Here is a 24,664-nt window from a genome sequence, read left to right as displayed (position 1 = left end):
TCTCACTGTACCTCGGTACGTGTGACAATAAACTAAACTCAAACTCAAACTCAATGAAGTTCAACCAATTTATCCATAGTGAGCCACATGGAGGATGCTGGAATCAAGGGAGCAGCAGGAGCAATAGCTTTCAACAAGGTAATCAAATTGAGAAATACAATATGCTGGATAAATTCAGCACACTGTACCTACATTCTGCAGCAGCAAAGAGCTATGATTAAAAAGATACACATTGGGAAATCAATGCAATAATCCCATTTTCTAAGGTTTGAGGGAAGGATAAATTTTTTCATTAATATTTACAATTTAGGTGCATATCTTTTGTACAAAAACACAAATTTACCGAAGTATTTTACTTCTATATTCCAAAAACAATCCATTGCCTTCACTGCAGTAATTGGTATATGATAGGCTTTATTTACATTCCTAATTAATTAGGGAGTTGCACAAAGGATTTAAATACATTGTAATAATAACAATAATATTAAATACACCCAATATTTAGAGCCAAAATATTTCAAGTGATAGAGGATACTCTTATTTAACCCTTAATAATTTAAACAGGCAAGAGCAAGGGAAGAATTGGATTAAAGCTGTTTTTTTCCTATCCAACTGTTTCAATGTTTCAATTGCTCCCTTCCTTCTTGGTCATAATGCAATTTAAATTGACAAAAGAAGAGTTCAGTTTATAGCATTTCACCAAAAAGAACATACAATGGATCAACCAATGGTCTTCCTGAAATCTGCACTCATGTACTTGTGCAAACACACATCCATATAGATTGTACTTCATTTATCCACTGGGTTCACAGACTCTTCAAAGTGCTTGCCCAAGTTTTAAATCGGACCATGAATCTCCTAAAAATGGGCTCACCAGTCTTCTTAAGAGTGATTCCAACAGTCTTCTGTCAAATGTTCTCCATGACCATCTTATGATGAAACCGCAAATACCCTAAAAATTGACTCGCCAATCTTCTTTAGATGAGTTCACCATCCTCTTTCACATGGGAAGAATATCTAAATGTAAGCACCAACGACTTATGAAACCAGTTAAGAGTAGTTCTTTGTGTTACTAATAAAGTATGAACTGCAGTATTTAGGTCTCTTGGGAGTCATCGATTGTGCATTTTCCATTGAGTTTGAAAATTCAGAATAAGTCTCATTTTCAATTCTTTATCTGATCGTTCTTCTGATGCGTAGGATTTGCACCTGGAACTTTGCTCTGTGGTTATATCTTACAAATGATGAGCACTGCTACATGCTACTGTGTAATTAAAACAAACAGCACATTTAGAATGGAATACAATTGCTTTGTAATAGCAGAGGAAATAATTGAACAAAAGGGGCCCATCAAACGGAATTAACAAGCTATTTCCAATGGATACAGAGTGCTGGAGTAACTCAGTGGATCAGGCAGCATTTCCGGAGAAACAAGGAACTGCAGATGCTGGTTCATATACAAAAGGACACAAATTGGTAGAGTAACACAGCGGGTCAGGCAGCATCTCTGGAGGAGATGGATAGGTGATGTTTCGGGTTGAGATGTAGGCGGAGGGGGGAGGGGGGAAGAAGAAAGCTGGAAAAGGGGAAAGGCAGGACAAAGTGCGGCAAACAATGTCAACATAGGCGGGGGGGGGGGGGGGGGGTGGGAGGGTTTGATAGGCAGGTGGTTGGAACAAAGGCCAGGTACAAGAATGAAAGGTGTGAGATAAATGGGGGGGGAGGGGGGGGGTTGTGTGTGTGTGTGGGGGGGGGGGGGGGGGGGGGGGGGGGTTGTGGTGTGTGGGGGGGGGGGGGGGGTTGTGTGTGTGGGGCGGGGTGTGTGGGTGTGTGTGTGGGGGTGGGGGGGTGTGTGGGTGGGGGGGGGGGGGGGGGGGGAGGGGGTGTGTGTGTGGGGGAGGTGGGAGGGGGGGTGTGTGTGTGTGGGGGGCCGGGGTTATGTGTGTGTGTGGGGGGGGTGTGTGGTGTGGTGGGGGGCTGGGAGGGGTGAGGGGGTGGGGTTGTGTGTGTGTGGGGGGGAGGGGTTGTGTGTGTGTGGGGGGGGAGGGGTTTTGTGTGTGTGTGGTGGGGGGAGGGGGGGGGGTGGTATGTGTGTGTGTGGGGGGAGGGGGTTGTGTGTGTGTGTGGGGGGCCCGCCCGGGGCCCCGGGGAGAGGGGAGGGGAGGGGTTGGTGGTGTGTGGGTGCGGACGTTGTGGTGTATGTGGGGTGGGGGGAGGAGGGGGTTGTGTGTGTGGGGGGGGGGGAGGGGGAGGGGGTTGTGGTGTGGTGTGTGGGGGAGGGGGTTGTGGTGTGTGTGGGGGGGGGAGGGGGAAGGGTTGTGTGTGTGTGTGGGGTTGTGTGTGTATGTGGGGTGAGGGGGGCAGGGGGTTGTGTGTGTGTGTGTGTGGGGGGGGGGGGGGGTTTGGCTGGATGAGAGAAACAACTGGGCACAGGTTAGGCAAGGGCGGGGGATGGGAGAAAGACGGGGGAGTGTGGTAACAGTTATCTAAAATCTGTAAAAGACCACCCTGAAACTTTATGTCCTAACCTGAAATGTCATCTATCCAGGTTCTTCAGCGATGCTGCCTGACCCGTTGAGTTACTCCGGCACATTATGTCTTTTCACCAAAACCGGCACATGTATTACCTTGCATCTGTTTCCATTGGACATGGACTCTGACACAGACAGAGTATTCCCCCAGCCTATTTCAACCAAACAAATCTGCACTGATCAGCGATCCCCGCATAGTAACACTATACTACACACACTAGGGACAATTTACATTTATACAAAGCCAATTAACCTACAAACCTGTACATCTTTGGAGTGTGGGAGGAACCCGAAGATCTCGGAGAAAACCCCCACAAACTCTGTACAAACAGCACCCATAGTTGGGATCGAACCCGGGTCTCTGGCACTGAAAGTGCTGTAAGGCAGCACCTCTACCGCTGCGCCACCATGCCTTCCCATTCTTCAAGGATGGGAAATTCTTTTGAAAACCCCTCCACACCACCCTCTGTGACAATGTCACTGCTGTACTAGCAAAAGTCTCAACTCACAAAGGGAGCCGGTGGCTTGCTATCACACAAATGCATGGCCAAACTTTGGAGTCCTAGTTCTGTGAAGGTACCTCATCAATAGTGTATCTGAAAGCAAGCCAGAATGTATTTGTTCCTGTCAACGGGCTGTCAATGTAGGCCAGTTATTTTTCTCCTCCACCCCCTTGCCAGGTAAAGAATCCTGCTGCAGAAATAATTCTCAGCAAACTCTCCATTGTAGTGTGTGCAAAACATGAAGTTAGTCACCTGTACCGACCTGAAACTTCAGTCCAGTTCATAGACCATTTAACTTTTATTCAGCTGCGTGTTGAGCCTTTCTTTCCTCATCAAGCTTGCTGCATAAGGAATCTGGAGGAATGAGAGAGAGAGAGAGAGATGCATTGCATTTGATACAAAATGAGGAAATCACCAACAAGGTAAAGAGAGGAGATGATTATGGGTGTTGCCTAAATGGAATTGGCAAGATTGAGAACAAGAGGTCTCGTGGAATTTGAGGTTAACTTGTGACATCAATTGGTGATCATATATGGGTGTTAGGATGGAGAAAGAATAAGGATAACGGGTGACAAGTGGCTAGTGGAATTTCCCAAAGATTTATACTAATTCTCACATATTTGCATGAGGTAGAGATATTCCAGTTTGTGGGTAATATTGAACTAGTAAACATAGTGGCTTATGTTGATGGGAAATTAAATGTGATAGAGTTAATCTACTTGAGGTGTTAAAATGATTTAAAAAATTTGGTAGTGAAGATACAAACGTTATATTCTCAGGCGTGGGGATCAAGAGCAAATTCACAGGTAAGTCGTTTAGACGTGAAATCACTGAACACTTTTTCCACACAAGGAGTATTGAAATGTGAAATTTTCTTCATCAAGAGGTTGGCATGATAATAACTTAATTGAATGTTTCCTGCCTGTCAAGGATGGGATTTTATTGGATAAGGAATATGAGTCTGAATCAAATGGAGTTGACTACAGATTAGCCTTGATTTGTTGTCTCATAGTTTCACTGTGTCAAGGCATTTTAAATCCTCACGTGGCATTGGGACTAGGTTTCTTGGTTAACCATTTAGCTTGTGTGTTTGTCAACATGTAGATAGCTTATTACTGAATATGGTTAGTTATTGACCTATAGTGCAAGTATCTATAGGTAGTTTCAATACTACTTTGGCATTGGTCTTGTTTGAACGCTTATTCTGGTGTTGTAGTGTAAGTACTTTGTGTTTTAACAGTATTTCATTGATAGGAAGGGTTGGAGCAAGAGAAAGCCTACTCCTTTTCCTAGGTAGAGGCAATGTAAAACAGATAAGATGATTGTTCAAACTCTGAAGACATTCAGGAAAATTAGGGTGCTATCAGAATGTTTTATAAGACAGCAGCAACAAAGTGAAAGGCTACATATTGCTAAGCAAACTCCCAGGCTATATCAGGGCGCTATTATATTTTAATGGTTTGTATTTCATCTAAATGAAGGTAGTTTTACCAAACTAAAAATTGGTCTCACTTATTGACAAATATATAAATTTGTTAAGGATGGCATGAAAAGGGTGTACGGGAGCTGGGAAAATAAGAGCCAAACAAAACACCTTTATTTACCTTTCCCAAGATCTCAAATAGAAACGTTTAGTTTCTCTAGCTTTTCCACTTCTGCCAGTCTGTCAGTCAGTCAATTTTATTTGTATAGCACATTTAAAAACAACTCACGTTGACCAAAGTGCTTTACATCAGTGCAGATACTAATGTGCTACATACAATGGTACACAGACCCAACAATACATACATAAACTGTTTACAGCGACCCCTCAGAGGGCCTCAAAAATGCTAGGGAGTAGAAATAGGTTTTGAGCCTCAATTTAAAGGAGTCGATGGAGGGGGCAGTTCTGATGAGGAGAGGGATGCTGTTCCACAGTTTAGGTGCTGCAACCGCAAATGCGCGGTCACCCCTGAGCTTAAACCTAGACCGCGGGATAGTCAGTAGCCCCAAGTCGGCCGACCTGAGGGACCTGGAGGTACAAAGTGAAGTTAATAAATTGGAAATAGAGTTTGCCTTCATTTCTGGGTTAAATCACAAATTTAACCAAACAGTTCCTGCCACAATGTGATCTGGGATTAATTTTCGTGCCATGATGCATTTGATAATGTTATTCCCCAGGCAAAGCTCCCTTTGGATCCTGGGGAATGCTGTCCAAGAGGCATAATCCTACCATGATGAGCTGGAGGACCAACAACATAATTAAAATACTGACTTTCAACCATGGACCATTTCCACTACAACAAAACCACCCTCCACAACACCCCCCTTGGTCAACATCTAAAGCCTGGCCTAGAAGAGAAAAGTCCTCTGCCTTTGAATGTGGAAATGTGCAATATCCATTTTTTTGTGACCAACGGCGTGATTACAAATGAATTTTGGTTTGGTGACATTGACCCACTGAGGGGAGATCTGTGAGAAGTATGTAAAATTGTGAGAGGCATACTGTAGATAGGTAAGACACTCAGAATCTTATTCCCTGGGTAGAATTGTTAGGGACTAGAGGGTATAGCTTTAACATGAGGAGGAGCAACGTTTAAAGGAGATATGCAGCAAAAGGTATTTTACACACAGAGTCGTGGGTGCCTGGAACATGCTGCCAGGCTTTAGATAGGCACATGGATATGCAGAGAATGGAAGGATATAGATCACATGCAGACAGAAGAGATTAGCTTAATTTGGCATTATGTTGGGCACAGACATTGTGGGCCGAAGGATCTGTTCCTATGCTGTACTGTTTCATGTTCTACATCTACGTTATGCTAGCTCATCCTTTAGGATGGACGGGAGCTTTGATCGACTCCCCCAACCGCGGGAGAATAAAGATAAAGAGGATGAAGATTGGACTCTTTTGCCTTCCATCACATTGAGGAATGTGGGGAATCCGCTGTGGTGGATGTTTATGTTAACTTTTATATAGTTGTGTGTCTTGTTGCTTTTTTTTCATATGGCTGTATGGTAATTCGCATATCACTATCCGTTAATTAGTACATGTGACAATAAAAGACCTTTGAAACCTTTTAACCTTTGAATTGCTCAGCATATAGTACTTTGAACATTCCTTGCTAGTTTCACTTAGTTGATCATTTATTCCTGGCTATGAGATCACTCTTTTCACTTCCCAATTTCTCCAACTGAAAGTGGGGATGGGGGAACAGAAGTTCAACCACACTAAGGCTGTGTTTGTCCCATGGCCAACCTCACATCTTATCCACAAGGATCGCAGAGAGAGATTTACAGCCAGGCTTTGCAATGAGTAGGATTTAAACCTCCTGCCCACAAAGCACTAGTGATGAAACAAGTCGGCCTCCTCTCATTAAATGCACTGTTTGAATGGAAAGCTTCCATTAATTCACAGCAAGAAAAGATAATATGTGTTCACCAATGCAATGGTGAAAAAAAATTATGGTGAAACACCCACAGAATAATGTGTAATCAGCCACTGAGATTGGATGTTTGATTATTACACTGTGTCAAACTGGTGAATTGCAAGATTGCTAACACCAGTCGATAGAATTGCCCAGCCAAATCATACGCGTTTAAAACAACCACATAAGCCACTAAAGGCAGCTGACAACTTTCAAGTGTGGGATCAATGCTTAAGGAGCTTTCAACTGTCTAACAAATGCTTGAGCATTGAACGGAAAAACAAAACCTAATTCTAGTATGCTGGAACTAGGCTGAAACCTCAGTGCACTACCAATGGGTGTTATATTGCCATAGTTACCAGAATTGAGATAATATGTTGCACTGTGACCCCCTCCCAACCCCCCCCCCCTCCCCCCCCAACCCACCTCACCCCCTGTGGATATCAGACTTTCAGGCTGATACTGAAGTCTCCGGTTACTATTCAAAGAAAGGCAGTAGCATAGCTGACCAAAGTCAACAAATGTTGGTTAACCAATCAATGAGTTCATTACTCTGATGAAGGGTTTCGACCTGAATTGTTACCTATTCCTTTTCTCCAGAGATGCTGTCAGGGGATATGGGGAGAAGGCAGGAACGGGGTACTGGATGATTAGCCATGATCACATTGAATGGCGGTGCTGGCTTGAAGGGCCGAACGGCCCACTCCTGCACCGATGGTCTATTGACCCAAAACAAATGTCATGCTTACCTCCATTACAACCATCACTACACTTCAAAAATTAATTATTTGTCCATTAAACTCATTGTGCAGCTAGTTCCTAAAGATAGAATAACCTGAAGATCACTTGATATTAAGTTCTTCTCCTTGATAAAGATTTAATTCTGAAAATGCATTTGTACATTTATTTTTAAATAATAAATAAATCCCCACAAATAAATCCCAAATGTACAGTATTGAAGCAAAATTTATCAAAACAATAGACAATAGACAATAGGCGCAGGAGTAGGTCATTCGGCCCTTCAAGCCAGCAGCGCCATTCAATGGGATCATGGATGATCATCCCCAATCAGTACCCTGTTCCTGCCTTCTCCCCATATCCCCTGACTCCGCTATCTTTAAGAACCCTATCCAGCTCCCTCTTGAAAGTATCCAGAGAACCTGCCTCCACTGCCCTCTGAGGCAGAGAATTCCACAGACTCACAACTCTCTGTGAGAAAAAGTGTTTCCTCGTCTCCATTCTAAATGGCTTACTCCTTATTCTTAAACTGTGGCCCCTGGTTCTGGACTCCCCCAACATCGGGAACATGTTTCCTGCCTCCAGCGTGTCCAAACCCTTAATAATCTTATATGTTTCAATAAGATGCCCTCTCATCCTTCTAAACTCCAGAGTGTACAAGCCCAGCCGCTACATTCCCTGTGGAATATTCAATGGAAGTATGTAGATGGGAGATGAAATGGAAGTCTTGCCATAAGTAATGTTACATGTATATGAGTGTGTAAGTTCATATATGTGTTTTATGGATCTTTTTTATTTGTTCCTGCAAGGTCAATTTTAAATTCCTGCCTCTGACATTGCAGCAAATGAAGTTCCCTGTGTTCCCATTTATTCACCTTCCAAGGGCCCTTTTGTTTTTAACAAATATTACAAAAATGTATTCTTTATAATTGCCTATAAACTGCATTTAATGCATATCGCTGTAGACCTAAGGTGCCAGTAATGCCCCTGTCCCACTTAGGAAACCTGAACGGAAACCTCTGGAGACTTTGTGCCCCACCCAAGGTTTCCGTGCGGTTCCCGGAGGTTTTTGTCAGTCTCCCTACCTGCTCCCACTACCTGCAACCTCCGGCAACCACCTGCAACCTCCGGGAACCGCACGGAAACCTTGGGTGGGGCACAAAGTCTCCAGAGGTTTCCGTTCAGGTTTCCAAAGTGGGACAGGGGCATTAGTTCTCCTCTTGTTATTCTTGGTTCGAGGAAAGATTGCCTGTCAAATGAGTTATTTCTTCTCTGAGGTGTAGAAGAACATACAGAATTTGAGGTAGAACATACAGAATGACAAGGTAGATATGAAGAGAATGTTTCCCCTGGGTGAGGAATCTTGAAATAGTGCTCACTGACTCAAATTAAGGGAGAGGCCATTTTGGATTAAGATAGTGAGAAAATTCTTCACTCAGTGGTTGATGAATCGTTATGATTTTTTACTGTGTGAGACTGCGGAGGCTCAGACATTGGATGCATTCAAAGTATAGATCAATGGTTTTCTAATTATTAAAGAAATCAAGAGATATGAAGATGCAGAAAGTAAACATTATTGAATCAGATCAGCCACGATCTTGTAGAATATCACAGCAGACTTGTAGAGCTGAATGGCTGACTGATGCTCCTGTTTCTAATGTCATTATGTTCTTGTAATCTTACCACTACAGAGAAGTAGTAACTGTTCTCTGCTGTTATGAAGAGAATGGGATTTGCTACATAATAAATGTAACAATATTTTTATAGCTACCCCGTTCTCACGTCTCAGAGTATTTTTCAAGGCAATGTAAAACAGGACATTGCTTAGTATATACAAAAAAAAATACAGCAGAGCCAACATTAAAAGATAATGAACCGGCTTTTACAGAGGATCTTGAAAGCAGGACATAGAACACGGGGAGGGAAAGGCCCTTTGGCTCACCAGATCTACGTTGACCATAATGCCAATCCAAACTAATCCCATCTGCATACATTGGTCCATATCCCACCATTGCCTGCCTGTTCACAAGTCTATCTAAATGTATCTTAAAAGTAGCTATCATATCTGCTTCTATTGCCACCCTTGGCAGTGCTTTCCAGGCACCCTAACATTCTCTGAGAAAAAATATCCTTTAAACTTTCTCCCTCTCACCCTTAACCTTTGCCTTCTGGATATTTAACATTTCCACTGGGAAAAAGTCTGACTCTCCACTCTGTCTGTGCCTCTCATAATCTATCTATCTATCTATCTATCTATCTATCTATCTATCTATCTATCTATCTATCTATCTATCTATCTATCTATCTATCTATCTATCTATCTATCTATCTATCTATCTATCTATCTATCTATCTATCTATCTATCTATCTATCTATCTATCTCTAAAGCTCTGATCTTGTTATCTTCCAACTTTGCATGGTCTTTCTATTTGCGCAAAAATGGTACGTGACAGCGCTACGATTTTTCGGCAGCTTACTCTCGTGCGAGTGCACCAAGTTTCGTTCCAATCGGGGGTCTAATATAAAAGTTAGCGAGGTTTAAAAATCCCGCATGTGCTGCGTCGATTGGTCTTTTCTCCTATCACTGCGCGAGACGGTCCGACCATTCCTGCGCCATCGCGTCTTTACTGGAGCTGAGGGACGCTCTGGTTGGCGGGCGGGGGTCTCCAACCAGACACAATTTTCGGAGGGACCAGAAGCAGCCCCGCCCCGCCCAACCCAGCCCAACTCAGCCCGGCCTAGCCTAGCCCAGCCCAGCCCAGCCCAGCCCAGCCCAGCCCAGCCCAGCCCAGCCCAGCCCAGCCCAGCCCAACTCAGCCCAGCCCAGCCCAGCCCAGCCCAGCCCAGCCCAGCCTAGCCCAGTCCAACTCAGCCCAGCCCAGCCCGGCCCAGCGTGGAGTCGGAGATGTCGCGATGTCGCTAAATGGAAAATGGAGAGGCACAGACAGAGTGGAGAGTCAGACTTTTTCCCAGTGGAAATGTCAAATATCCAGAAGGCAAAGGTTGAGGGCGAGAGGGAGAAAGTTTAAAGGATATTTTTTCTCAGAGAATGTTAGGGTGCCTGGAAAGCACTGCCAAGGGTGGCAATAGATCCTGGCGGAGGAGAACATCCAGGGACCAGCGCCCGCTGTGAGTCCTCAGCGCACCGTCAGCTACAGCCCCTTCCCCTCTGGTCCCCCTCGCTGGCTCCTGCCCCCCTCCCCCGTGAGACACCCTCTGCTCCGTCTTTTCTCCGAGCTCCCCCCCACAACCACCCCGCCCCCACAATCTCCCCCCCACCCACACACCCCTCCCCCCCTCCCCGGCTCCACAACACTCACTGACCCCCCTCCCCTCACCCCCACACACACCCCTCCCCACACATCCTTCTTCCCCCCTCCGACCCCCCCTCCCCCCTCCCACCCCCCCCCCTCTGACACCCCTCCTCCCTCTCTCCTCGCACCCCCCTCACCCACATCCCCCCTCCCCCACACCGCCCCTCCCCCCAACCCCCCCTCCCCCACAACCCCCTCCCCACACCCCTCTCTCCCTCCACATCACCCTCTCCCCCCACCACCCTCTCCCCCCACTCCTCCCCTCCCACACACGAAGAGGAGGGGGAGGGAGTGCTGGTGGATGAGGGGGAATGAGCTGCATCTGGACAGTTAGGGGCTATGGGTGAGTGGTGGAATATTGCGTTGGGGAATGGGTTGCGTTGGGGGACTAGGCCTCCCCTGTGACTGGGACCCAGCGGGTCCCACAGTCTAGTATTTCTTTAAAGTTGTCCTTCTGCCTCTGACATGTCAATGAAAATAATCCAAGTTTATCCAACTTCTCCTTATAACTAACACACTCCAATCCTGATAATGTCTACTGTACTCTCTGCATAGCCTCAACATCCTTCCTATACTGAGGAGACCAGAACTGCACAAAATATTCCAAATATGATTGAGACAAAATTTTATAATGTTGCGTCATGACTACCCAAACTTTATACTCAACATTCTGACCGACGTAAACAAGCAATCCATAGATTATCCCATCAGTTATCCACCTGTGTTAGCAGTTTTAGGGAGCAATGGAGAGGTGAGGTAATAAAGCAGAGATATTGAGAGAAGGAATTACAGAAGTGGAAGGAATCAAGCGAGTGGGAATCACATGTAAGTGGATAAGATAGAGTGATGAGGGTTTGCTTGCACGGAAGAACTTGAAGTGACTACAACGATCTGAAGCTCTGGAGCAAGGGGAGGCAGTGAAAGTTGGCAAGTAGAGGGCATTGAGTGTTTGAGCGTTATTGTGTATCTAGGCGTGATTCAAATAAAATGCTTCATAATGGATGCAGGTGTATGCCAATTATCACTTACGCCTCACTCTGCCAATTGATGGGATCACAACTAATCTTCTACATCAACAACACTTCTGCAAACTCTCCCTGTAACTTGCTTCATGCCTATGTGTTGAATATGACTGCACATGCACATGGGATGGAGAATGCCAAAGATCCATGATTTTGTGTGTGAAAATATTTATTCTCATCACTGCCGGCTTATCTCCTTACATTGTCAAAACACTATCCTCAAAGCACAGTTTCCAATAAATTGCCCAGGCTGCAGAACTGAAATGAAAACAGAAAATGTTCGAAACACTCAGCAGATCAGGCAGCATCCGTGGAGAGAGAAACAGAGTTAATGTTTTGAACTGCAAAGTGTTTGCAGCATTGTCTGTTTATTTTCTCTTTCTGTTGGCTGTTTAATTAAATGTGGGGAGAGCAGTTAAAGCTCTGATTTCCAAATTCTGCAGACTTTAGAAGCCAACCGCCTTTATTTATCTCCCATGCTTTTCCCCGGGGACTGAGCAATACTCTGGGGAACTGCAGATGCTGGTTTACACAAGAGGACATAAAATGCTGGAGTAACTCGGTGTGTCAGGCAGCATCTCATGGATAGGTTATGTTTTAGATTGGTACCCTTCAGCAGTTTGAAGAAGGGTCCCAACCAATAATGTCACCTATCCATGTCCTCCAGTGATGCTGCCTGACCCACTGAGTTACTCCAGCACTTTCTGCCATAAAGTTTGGTTCCTGATACTAACGTAAGTCTGAAGGATAATCATTGATGTAATGCAGTAAGTCACAAGGTCATTCTGATGTGCCATTTAAAATCAGTTAAAGCCACAAGCAAACAAATTTCATATGAATTGCCCAACAGAAAGTAGATACTTGCAGCTAATGCTTGACTGGTTCATTGTGTGCTTCCTACACTGTTCATGATGCCAGGGCCTTCACATTCAAACTCTGATTCTGATCAGTTCTCTCAACCCCAAGAACCCAATGCTGCTGAACTTGGCAGGTTTTGCATTTGGCTTCCTCAATTTTAATCCCACCTCCATCCTGACTATCACATAGCCCACCGGTCACAAATATAGATCCAAAGTTGTAGAAAGGTAACTCAAAACAAAATGAAAACTTCTCACCATAAATCTTCCCACCTTCTTACTGAACGTAAGCATGTAGGTACAGCAGGCAGTGAAGAAATCTAATGGCATGTTGGCTGTCATTGCGAGAGGATTTGAGTTTCGGAGCAAAGAGGTCCTCCTGCAGTTGTACAGGCTTGGTGAGACCACACCTAGAGTATTGTGTGCAGTTTTGGTCTCCTAATTTGAGGAAGGACATTCTTGCTATTGAGGGAGTGCACCGTAGGTTCACGAGCTTAATTCCAAGGATGGCGGGACTGTCATATGATGACCGACTGGGCTTGTATTCACTGAAATTTAGAAGGATAAGAGGGGATCTTATAGAGACATATAAAATTATTAAGGGATTGGACAAGCTAGATGTGGGAAACATGTTCCCGATGTTGGGGGAGTCCAGAACCAGGGGTCACATATTAAGAATAAGGGGTAAGCCATTTAGGATAAGAGAGTTAAATAGAGCTCTTAGGGCTAGAGGAATCAACGGATATGGGGAGAAGGCAGGAACTGGGTATTGATTGTGGATGATCAGCCATGATCACATTGAATGGCGATGTTGGCTCAAAGGACCGATTGGCCTACTCCTATACCTATTTATTATGTAAGCAAGAAATTTTAAACATCTATTTCATGCAAGATTGGAAATTTATTTGAAATATTGATGTCATGTGATGTGGGTTTGACGGCATTAGGCCTGTACATGTTGTTTAGAAGAATGAAGGGGGACTTCATTGAAACTTATTGAATAGTGATACTTATTGCCATAGAGGGAGTACAGAGAAGGTTCACCAGACTGATTCCTGGGATGTCAGGACTTTCATATGAAGAAAGACTGGATAGACTCGGCTTGTACTCGCTAGAATTTAGAAGATTGAGGTAGGATCTTATAGAAACGTACAAAATTCTTAAAGGGTTGGACAGGCTAGATGCAGGAAGATTATTCCCGATGTTGGGGAAGTCCAGAACAAGGGGTCACAGTTTAAGGATAAGGGGAAAGTCTTTTAGGACCGAGATGAGAAAAACATTTTTCACACAGATAGTGGTGAATCTGTGGAATTCTCTGCCACAGAAGGCAGTTGAGGCCAGTTCATTGGCTATATTTAAGAGGGAGTTAGATGTGGCCCTTGTGGCAAAAGGGATCAAGGGGTATGGAGAGAAGGCAGGTACAGGATACTGTTGGTTGATCAGCCATGATCATATTGAATGGCGGTGCAGGCTCGAAGGGCCGAATGGCCTACTCCTGCACCTATTTTCTATGTTTCTATGTGAAAGGCCTAGATAGAGTGGATGTGGAGAGGATGTTTCCACCAGTAAGAGAGTCTAGGACCATAGGCCACCACCTCAGAATAAAAGGACGTACCTTAAGAAAGGAGATGAGGAATTTCTTTAGTCAGAGGGTGGTGAATCTGTGCAATTTGATAAGGTCCTGCTTGGGAGACGGGTGACTAAAATTAGAGCACATGGTATTGGGGGTAGGGTGTTGACGTGGATAGAAAATTGGTTGACAGACAAGAAGCAAAGAGTAGGAGTGAACGGGTCCTTTTCAGAATGGCAGGCAGTGGCGAGTGGAGTGCCGCAAGGCTCGGTGTTGGGGCCGCAAATGTTTACCATATATAATAATGATTTGGAAGAGGGAATTAGGAGCAACACTAGCAAGTTTGCGGATGACACAAAGCTGGGTGGCAGTGTGAACTGTGAAGAGGATGTTAGGAGGTTTACAAGGTGACCTGGACAGGTTGAATGAGTGGGCAGATGCGTGGCGGATGCAATATAAAATAGATGAATGTGAGGTTATCCACTTTGGTGGCAAAAACAAGGGGGTAGATTATTATCTCAATGGGGTTAGGTTAGGTAAGGGGAGGTACAGCAAGACCTGGGTGTCCTTGTACACCGGTCACTGAAAGTTGGCGTGCAGGTACAGCAGGCAGTGAAGAAAGCTAATTGAATGTTGGCCTTCATAACAAGAGGATTTCAGTATAGGAGTAAAGAAGTTCTTCTGCAGTTGTATAGGGCTCCGGTAAGACCACATCTGGAGTATTGCGTACAGTTTTGGTCTCCTAATTTGAGGATGGACATCCTTGTGATTGAGGCAGTGCAGCGTAGGTTCACGAGATTGATCCCTGGGATGGCGGGACTGTCATATGAGGAAAGATTGAAAAGTCTAGGCTTGTATTCACTGGAGTTTAGAAGGATGAGGGGGAATCTTATAGAAACATATAAAATTATAAAAGGACGACAAGCCAGATGCAGGAAAAATGTTCCCAATGTTGGACGAGTCCAGAACCAGGGGCCACAGTCTTAGAATAAAGGGGAGGCCATTTAAGACTGAGGTGAGAAAAAACATTTTCACCCAGAGAATTATGAATTTGTGGAATTCCCTGCCACAGAGGGCAGTGGAGGCCAAGTCACTGTATGGATTTAAGAGAGAGTTAGATAGAGCTTTAGGGGCCAGTGGAATCAAGGGATATAGGGAGAAGGCAGGCACGGGTTATTGATTGGGGACGATCAGCCATGATCACAATGAATGGTGGTGCTGGCTCGAAGGGCCGAATGGCCTCCTCCTGCACCTATTTTCTATGTTTCTAATTCATTGCCACAGATGGTTGTGGAGCCAAAAGATAATTTTAAGGGTGGAGATAGATAGATTCTTCATTTGTACGAGTGTCAGAGGTTATGGGGAAAATGGGGTTGAGAGGGAAGTATAGATAAGTCATAAATGAATGGCAAAGTAGACGATGGGCTGAATCACCTGATTCTGCTCCTATAACTTATGAACATATTTTATTCAAAACTCCTTTGAACCTCTCCTTTGAATTAACTTTCCATTAGAGCCACTGATCAAAGTTATGAATGACATTTTTTCTGATTGTGACAAAAGTAATCTTTCAGATGTAGTGCCTCTCATGCTGTTAATGGCCTTTTGACATAATTGTTCACACCACCCTCTTCTGGCACCTCTCCACCATGGGCCAGTCGGTTGGGACTTCACCAGTCTGCTGCCCTTCCTGGCAAGAAAATCATCTTCAATAGCTTATTTCATGCCTGCAATGTAATTATGTTTATTCTATCGGCATTTCGTCCTGATCTCTTCCTATTACTCATCTAGAATTTAGAACGTAGAACAGTACAGCACAAGAACAGCCCATTCGTCCCACAATGTCTGATGCTGAGACCACCTCATATCTGCCTGCATATAACCCATATCCCTCCATTCCCTTCATATCAGTATGCCTATACAAATGCCTCTTAAATGCCACTACCGTATCTGCCTCCTGGGACCATCCCTGGCATTGTATTCCAGCCACTGACTACTCTCTGTGTAAAAACTTGCACTGCACAACTCCTTTAAACGCTGCTCCTCATTAAACTAATATTCAATTTTCCCATCCTGAGAAAATGATTCTGACTGTCTACCCTTTCTGCCTCTCATAATTTCACATAGTTCTATCAGGTCTCCTCGCAACCTCCGGCATTCCAGAGAAAACAACCCAAGTCTGTCCAATCTCTCCCTGCAGCTAATACCTCTTAAACCAGGCATTATGTTGGTAAACCTCCGCATCTTTTTTAAAGCCTCCGCACCCTTCCCCAATGAAGTGACCAGAACTGCACACAATACTCCAAATGTAGTTAAACCAAAGCCAAAGCTGCATCATGGTTTATTGCCGCATATACTTAATGCCCCAATTTATGAAAGCAGACATACTATGAAAGCAGTCCTCTTACCATTACTTGTATTGCCACTTTCAGGAAGTTACACTTGCTCAGATTAAACTCTAACTGCCATTTCTCCACCCATTTCTCTTAGCAGATCTATATCCCGCTGTATATTTTGATAGCCTTCCTGAAAGTTCATGCCCCCAGCAGTTTTAGTGTCATCTGCACACTTATTAACCAACCTGTCTACCTTAACAGCTAAGTCCTTTAATATATATCACAAACACCTGAGGTCCCAGCTCAGATCCATGTGGAACTTCACTGGTCACAGACCTTGAGCCTGAATATCATCCTTCCACCACAACCCTCTGTCTTCTATCAATGTCAGTTATGAATACATAAGACCAAATCACTGTTAACCCCATGCACCTTATTCTTGTGTTTCAGACCACCATGGGGGACTTTATGAAATGTTTACTAAAATACGTGTAGACAACGATATGATACAATAAAACGTTATTCATCCCCGGAGGGAAATTGGTCTGCCGACAGTCACAACACACAAGATACACAAAAACTTGAAATTAAAAGTGAAAACAAAAAGAAAAAAAATCAAGCGACTGTTGGCTGGCTGCCGTGTAACCATATAACCATATAACCATATAACAATTACAGCACGGAAACAGGCCATCTCGACCCTTCTAGTCCGTGTCGAACACATAATCTCCCCTAGTCCCATATACCTGCGCTCAGACCATAACCCTCCATTCCTTTCCCATCCATATAACTATCCAATTCATTTTTAAATGATAAAAACGAACCTGCCTCCACCATCTTCACTGGAAGCTCATTCCACACAGCTACCACTCTCTGAGTAAAGAAGTTCCCCCTCATGTTACCCCTAAACTTCAGTCCCTTAATTCTCAAGTCATGTCCCCTTGTTTGAATCTTCCCTACTCTCAGTGGGAAAAGCTTTTCCACGTCAACTCTGTCTATCCCTCTCATCATTTTAAAAACCTCTATCAAGTCCCCCCTTAACCTTCTGCGCTCCAAAGAATAAAGCCCTAACTTGTTCAACCTTTCTCTGTAACTTAGTTGCTGAAACCCAGGCAACATTCTAGTAAATCTCCTCTGTACTCTCTCTATTTTGTTGACATCCTTCCTATAATTAGGCGACCAAAATTGTACACCATACTCCAGAATTGGCCTCACCAATGCCTTGTACAATTTTAACATTACATCCCAACTTCTATACTCAATGCTCTGATTTATAAAGGCCAGCACACCAAATTCGCGTGTATACAGAGGCTTCACTGGAACAAATGAACAAACAAATGCAGATGTTTCCCCTGGACAGAGGATTCTAAACAAGAGTGCCCCCCCCACGCCTGGGCTCCATTGTCTTCTGCCAATCTACACCATCCTCTGCCCCTACCCCTCATCAAAACAACCTTGCTGACTGTCCCTAATCATTCCATTCTCTTTCAAATGGGAGTAAATCCTTTCCCAAAGTATTCTCTCCAATAACGTCCCTACCACTGACGTGAGGCTCACTGGCCAGGCTCATTTCCCACACAACTACATGCTGTCCTTAGACAGAAAAAGTTGGAGTAACTCAGCGGGTCAGACAGCATTTCTGGAGAAAAGGAATATGTGTAGGATGGTGTTAGTGTATGGGGCGATCGTCGGCCAGCCCAGACTCGGTGGGTTAAAGGATTTGTTTCCACGCTCTATCCCTAAAGTCTAAATCCTTTAAAAGATGTGATTTGCAAGAAAACAAAACATGTTTGGATTCCAAACAATTGTGCCCTCTAATGAAACATCATTAGCTAAACCAGTAAGATCGTAACTGTCAGATATTTTATTGCTTGTTGCTGTGTGTATATATTAATCAGTGACTTTATTGGCCTTCATGCCAATGAAGAGCATTGAGATGTTTCCGGGGGTGGGGGATGGGGTGGGGATAAATAATCCAGCCTTTTCTTTTCAGTTTGAGAGCTCATAAAATCAACTTATCTGGAAAATGGAAGATATTATGATGATGGAATAGATGGCTATCTTCAGATATCGGGGGCTAAGCCATATTATTTGGGAAGAATTTTACTTTCCCTGACACTTGTTCTGCAATATGTATACTCTATTTCAAACAAAATAAGACATCGTGATGTGTGGCAAAGAGGTGAATACACTGATGGTGAATTTAAACAGATGGCCTGAGGAAGAGAGAGAACTTGGTGAGACATGGTGCTGCCACCTGGTGGCCAGAATGTGAAAAGATAAAAGGGAAACAATCTAACAGTCTGGACCACATATCTACTCTGATACACAACATAGGACAAAACTTGATGCTGCTGCACCCGCTGAGTTTCTCCAGCATTTTTGTGTACCTTCAATTTTCCAGCATCTGCAGTTCCTTCTTAAACACAGGACAAAACTTAACAGGACTATCGACCTACATTAATGTATATATAATTAACATAAATGATTTTGTTTTCAAAATATCCTAATAATAATAATAATAATAATATCTTTTATTGTCATTGCACGTCAGTGTCAATTGTCATAGCCTGACACATTAAAAATACAGAGTGACATTATGCACAATTTCCTAATGTGCCGATCCTGAGAGAGATGATGCACCAGTGTGCCTCTAGAAAGTTGTACACCTTTACACTTCCAACTGTGTGAAACAATATAAACTAAGATGACCATAGCTATAATTGTACTGTGGCCAATCTCATGAGTGGAGATAGTGTATTTTTTAAATGCTGGTCTATCGTACTGGTTAGTGACAGATTGAATGTTTAATTAAATTCAGATATCCTTTGGAAACTTAAACATATGCTGTCTGAAGCAGATTTTCCACTTGTGTGGCTGAATGTTCCAAAGTGGGAACTCTCTACATGAATGTTGATGTCATTAGTGTGAGGAAACAGTGTTATCACATTGGTGGTTATAAAAGTGGTTGCTAAGCCAGTTCCTTACATGGTGAATCATTTATCCTAGTGAAGAGGGTAAGATACTCTTAAGATGAGATCAGTTTAACTTGACATCATGTTCGGCATAAACATTGTGGGCCTAAGGGCCAGTTTCCAGTGATGTACTGTTCTATGTGGACATATTGGACCTTCAGAAGGCTTTCAACAAGGTCCCACATAAGAGATTAGTATGCAAACTTAAAGCACACAGTATTGGGGGTTCAGTATTGATGTGGATAGAGAACTGGTTGGCAGACAGGAAGCAAAGAGTAGGAGTAAAGAATGGCAGGCAGTGACTAGTGGGGTACCGCAAGGCTCAGTGCTGGGACCCCAGCTATTTACAATATATATTAATGATTTGGACGAGGGAATTAAATGCAACATCTCCAAGTTTGCGGATGACACAAAGCTGTGAGGAGGATGCTAGGAGGCTGCAAGGTGACTTGGATCGGTTGGCTGAGTGGGCAAATGCATGGCAGATGCAGTATAATGTGGATAAATGTGAGGTTATCCACTTTGGTGGCAAAAACAGGAAAGTAGACTATTATCTGAATGACGGCCGATTAGGAAAAGGGGAGATGCAACGAGACCTGGGTGTCATGGTACACCAGTCATTGAAAGTAGGAATGCAGGTGCAGCAGGCAGTGAAGAAAGCAAATGGTATGTTAGCATTGATAGCAAAAGGATTTGAGTATAAGAGCAGGGAGCAGAGCAGAGCAGTTGCAGAGCAGAGACCACACCTGGAGTATTGCGTACAGTTTTGGTCTCCTAATCTGAGGAAATACATTCTTGCCATAGAGGGAGTGCAGAGAAGGCTCACCAGACTGATTCCTGGGATGGCAGGACTTTCATATGAAGGAAGACTGGATAGACTCGGCTTGTACACGCTAGAATTTAGAAGATTGAGGGGGGATCTTATAGAAACTTACAAAATTCTTAAGGGGTTGGACAGGCTAGATGCAGGAAGATTATTCCCGATGTTGGGGAAGTCCAGAACTAGGGGTCACAGTTTAAGGATAAGAGGGAAGTCTTTTAGGACCGAGATGAGAAAATCTTATTTTACACAGAGAGTGGTGAATCTGTGGAATTCTCTGCCACAGAAGGTAGTTGAAGCCAGTTCATTGGCTATATTTAAGAGGGAGTTAGATGTGGCCCTTGTGGCTAAAGGGATGAGGGGGTATGGAGAGAAGGCAGGGATGGGATACTGAGTTGGATGATCAGCCATGATCATATCGAATGGCGGTGCAGGCTCGAAGGGCCGGATGGCCTACTCCTGCACCTATTTTCTATGTTTCTATGTCTATGTGCTATGAAGTAATTCTTATCGTTGGTCGACGTTAGTAGAAATACTGCCTGAAAGCCATTGCACCTCCCTAACGAGGGTCACAAAATAGATAAGTGAGCTGCTCAGGGTTACTATTTAGCAAGATTACAAGGTGCTATAGAATTCCTGCCTCCAACATTGGCATAATACGTCTTAAGGGCATGAAAAGTATTTCTTAAGGTGAGTATTCTTACTTGGCTGCAAGAGAGCCCAGTTCAGTGTACATAATACATAGGATAAAATCCAAGCTCGAAGGCATTATATGCAAGACGGCACGATTCCAAAGATAATAATGATAATAAATGTTAGGAACTATGATAAAATATTGCCCATCCACTAATAAAATCTGAAATGTATTATATATGGAGACAGTCTTCAAATGGTATACAGTACACAATCTAGAATATGTTTACAAAAGAATAACACAAAGTCTGAAGTGTTTAAAGCAGAGATCAATGTTATATGGAATAGATAGAGGCTAATATTGTCTGGAATAAATTACGTACACAAAATAAGATTCTGGTTGTGTTAGAGACAGAAATACTCATAAAATAGGATAAATCAATATCAAATTGTGTTATTTATTTTATAAAATAACCTGGATAGTGTTTACATAATCTAATGCATAATTCATAATGTTGTTCCAAATAAATAAAACAGAGTATTGTGTTGCAAAGAAGTTAATACATTGGCAGTTTAACTGCATATTCTAGGATGATTATGGATATTGAATGTTAACAGAGCGTTAATAGCCATGTCCTTTTATTCTTGTCAATTCAATCTTTGTATATATGCTTTTTCAATATAGGTCATTGGATAGTGATCAGGCAATAGAATACGGGCTAATTTCCTCCAATCTCCATTTATAAGAACATAAGGAATGGGAGCAGGAGTAAATCACTCTACCTCTCGAGCCTGCTCTGTGTTTCAATAAGGTCATAGCTGATCTATCCTTAGCCTCAACAACACTTTCCCACTCTTTCCAAACCCCTTTGACCACTTGCAGATCAATGTCTGTAAAGTCCTGCATTGCAGATATCCAATGACTCCATCTCCATACCTCTGTCTTAGAGAGGAAATTCCTCCTCACCTCCAAATAATATGGATGATCCCTTATTCTGAAACTTGGCCCATAATTCCAGAAAAAACCCCACAAAGTGATGGAGTAACTCAGCGGGTCAGGCAGCATCTCTGAAGTATACGGATAGGTGATGTTTTAGGTCAAGACCTTTCTTCAGACTGATTGTAGTTGGAGGGGGGGGGGGGGGGGGGGGGGGGGGGGTGGGGGGGGGGGTTGGAGAAACATGGAAGAGAGCTGAGTGCATGACAAAGTCTGGCAAGTGATAGGTGGATAGAGATGGGGTGGGGGGGGGGGCTAAGGCCAAAGATGAAGGAGATGCTCCGTGACCCATTCAGTTACTCCAGCAACCTGTGTCTCTGCTTGTAAACCAGCATCTGCAGTTCCTTGTATTTACCACTTATTCAAGATGCTGCTATTCAGCATCCACTCTGTCATCCCTCGCAGTATATTAAGTAATTCATTTCTCATTCTTCTATTCTATATTTAATTTAAGCCTCATTTGTTCAACCTCTCTTCATACATCAACTTCTTCATTTGTCTTGTGTACAAAAGCATGAGGGGAATAGATCTGGTAAATGAACAGTCTTTTGCCCAGAGTAGGGGAATCGGGAACCAGAGGACTTAGGTTTAAGGTGAGGGGGGAAAGATTTAATAAGAACCTGAGGGGTAACTGTTTTCCACAAAGGGTGGTGGGTGTATGGAACAAACTGCTGGAGGAGGTGGTTGAAGCAGGTTGAAGCAGGTACTATCACAACATTTAAAAAACATTAGACAGGTACATGATTAGGATAGGTTTAGAATGATACGGGTAAAACACAAGCAGGTGGGACTAGTGTAGATGGTCAGCAGGGGCAAGGTAGGCTGAAGTGCCTGTTTCCATGCTGTATGACTATATCTGGAATGTTGCTCTTAGGGCTAAAGGTATAAAGGGATATGGGGAAAAAGCAGGAACATGGTACTGATCATATTGAATGGAGGTGTGGCTCGAAGGGTCGAATGGTCTACTCCTGTACCTATTTTGTTTCTATGTTTCTACTCCTGCACCTATTTATGATTCTATGTTTTTATGTTTAGTGCCCCATTCCTGCTTTCTCTCCATATTCTTTGATTCTGTTAGCCATAAGAGCTATCTGAGGGCATGTCCCACTTGGCTATTTTTTTGGCGACTGCGGCATCATTGACTGACGAAACATGTCACCGGAAAATACGCGGCGTGACGACGTATGACGCGGCGGTGATGATGTATGGTGCAGCGGTGACGTGGCATGATGATGTATGATGCAGCGGTGACGTGGCGTGATGATGTATGATGCGACGGTGACACGGTGGTGATGATGTATGATGCGGTGGTGACGTGGCGTGATGATGTATGATGCTACGATGACACGGTGGTGACGACGTATGATGCGGTGGTGACGTGGCGTGATGATGTATGATGTGACGGTGACACGGTGGCGTGATGATGTATGATGCGGTGGTGACGTGGCGTGATGATGTATGATGTGACGGTGACACGGTGGTGACGACGTATGATGCGGCGGTGACGTGGCGTGATGACATAAGACGCGGGGTGTTTTTCAAGTGTCGCAACCACTTTTTTGTCGCTGCTGGATTTTGAAATGTTCAAAATCTTTTGGCGACACTGATATGACGCTGGCAAAATCTCCAAGTGGAACAGGCCATTAACTCTCTCTTGAAAACATCCAGTAAATTGGCCTCCATGGCCTTCTGTGGCAGAGAATTCCACAGATTCACAACTCTCTGGGTGAAAAAGTTTTTCCTCATCTCAGTCCTAAATGGCCTACCCCTTATTCTTAAACTGTGACCCCTGGTTCTGGACTCCCCCAACATCGGGAATATTTTTCCTGCATTTAGCCTGTCTAATCCATTAAGAATTTTATATGTTTCTATAAGATCCCTTCTCATCCTTCTAAATTCTAGTGAATATAAGCCCAGTCAACCCATTCTTTCATCATACATCAGTCCCGCCATCCTGGGAATAAACCTGGTGAACCTGCGCTGCACTCCCTCAATAACAATAATGTCCTTCCTCAAATTAGGACACCAAAATTACACACAATACTCCAGGTGTGGTCTCACCAGGGCCCTGTACAACTGCAGTAGGACCTCATTGCTCCTATACTCAAATCTTCTTATGAAGGCCAACATGCCATTAGCTTTCTTCACTGCCTGTTGTACAAGCATGCTTACTTTCAGTGACTGATGTACAAGGACACCTAGGTCTCGTTGCACAATCCCTTTTCCTAATCTGACACCATTCAGATAATAATCTGCCTTCCTGTTCTTGCCACCAAAGTGGATAACCTCACATTTATCCACATTATACTGCATCTGCCCACTCATCCAACCTATCCAAGTCACCCTGCAGCCTCATAGCATCCTCCTCACAGCTCACACTGCCACCGAGCTTTGTGTCACCAGCAAACCTGGAGGTGTTACATTTAATTCCTTTGCCTAAATCGTTAATATATATTGTAATATAGTGTATATAGCTGGAGTCCCCGCACTTTGCCTTGCGGCACCCCACTAGTCACTGCCTGCCATTAATTCCTACTCTTTGCTTCCTGTCTGCCAACCAGTTCTCTATCCAAGGTAGACAAAAATGCTGGAGAAACTCAGCGGGTGAGGCACCATCTATGGAGCGAAGGAATAGGCGATGTTTCGGGTCGAGACCCTTCTTCAGACTGATGTGGGGGGGAAGGGGGTGGGAAGAAAGGAAGAGGTGGAGACAGTAGGCTGTGGGGGAGCTGGGAAGGGGAGGGGAAGGTGGGAGAAATCAAGGACTACCTGAAATTGGAGAAGTCAATGTTCAATCCGCTGGGGTGTAAACTGCCCAAACAAAATATGAGGTGATGCTCCAATTTGCGGTGGGACTCACTCTGGAGGAGGCCCAGGACAGAAAGGTCGGATTTGGAATGGGAGGGGGAGTTGAAGTGCTGAGCCACCGGGAGATCAGGTTGGTTAATGCGGACTGAGCG

At 44.0% G+C, this 24,664-nt stretch overlaps 1 protein-coding gene across 5 annotated transcripts in view; it reads right to left on the bottom strand.

Annotated features, from left to right (window-relative positions):
* Positions 1-240: 240 nt before the first annotated feature.
* The window catches only part of skor2 (SKI family transcriptional corepressor 2), a 60,526-nt gene continuing 36,102 nt past the window's right edge, over positions 241-24,664 (bottom strand). For all 5 annotated transcript variants that reach the window (XM_033033943.1, XM_033033934.1, XM_033033959.1 and 2 more), the window contains 2 exons: positions 3,297-3,388; positions 241-1,264 (listed from right to left, as the gene is read on the bottom strand). In XM_033033943.1, the coding sequence (XP_032889834.1) occupies positions 3,326-3,388 (63 nt within the window). In that variant the 3' untranslated portion in view covers positions 241-1,264; positions 3,297-3,325. The remainder of the gene's footprint in view (positions 1,265-3,296; positions 3,389-24,664) is intronic.

Source organism: Amblyraja radiata, chromosome 1 (genome assembly GCF_010909765.2).
Source record: "Amblyraja radiata isolate CabotCenter1 chromosome 1, sAmbRad1.1.pri, whole genome shotgun sequence".
Lineage (NCBI taxonomy): Eukaryota > Metazoa > Chordata > Chondrichthyes > Rajiformes > Rajidae > Amblyraja > Amblyraja radiata.
The sequence above is the reverse complement of the archived record's forward strand: the minus strand, read 5'-3'. Positions and strand labels throughout refer to the sequence as shown.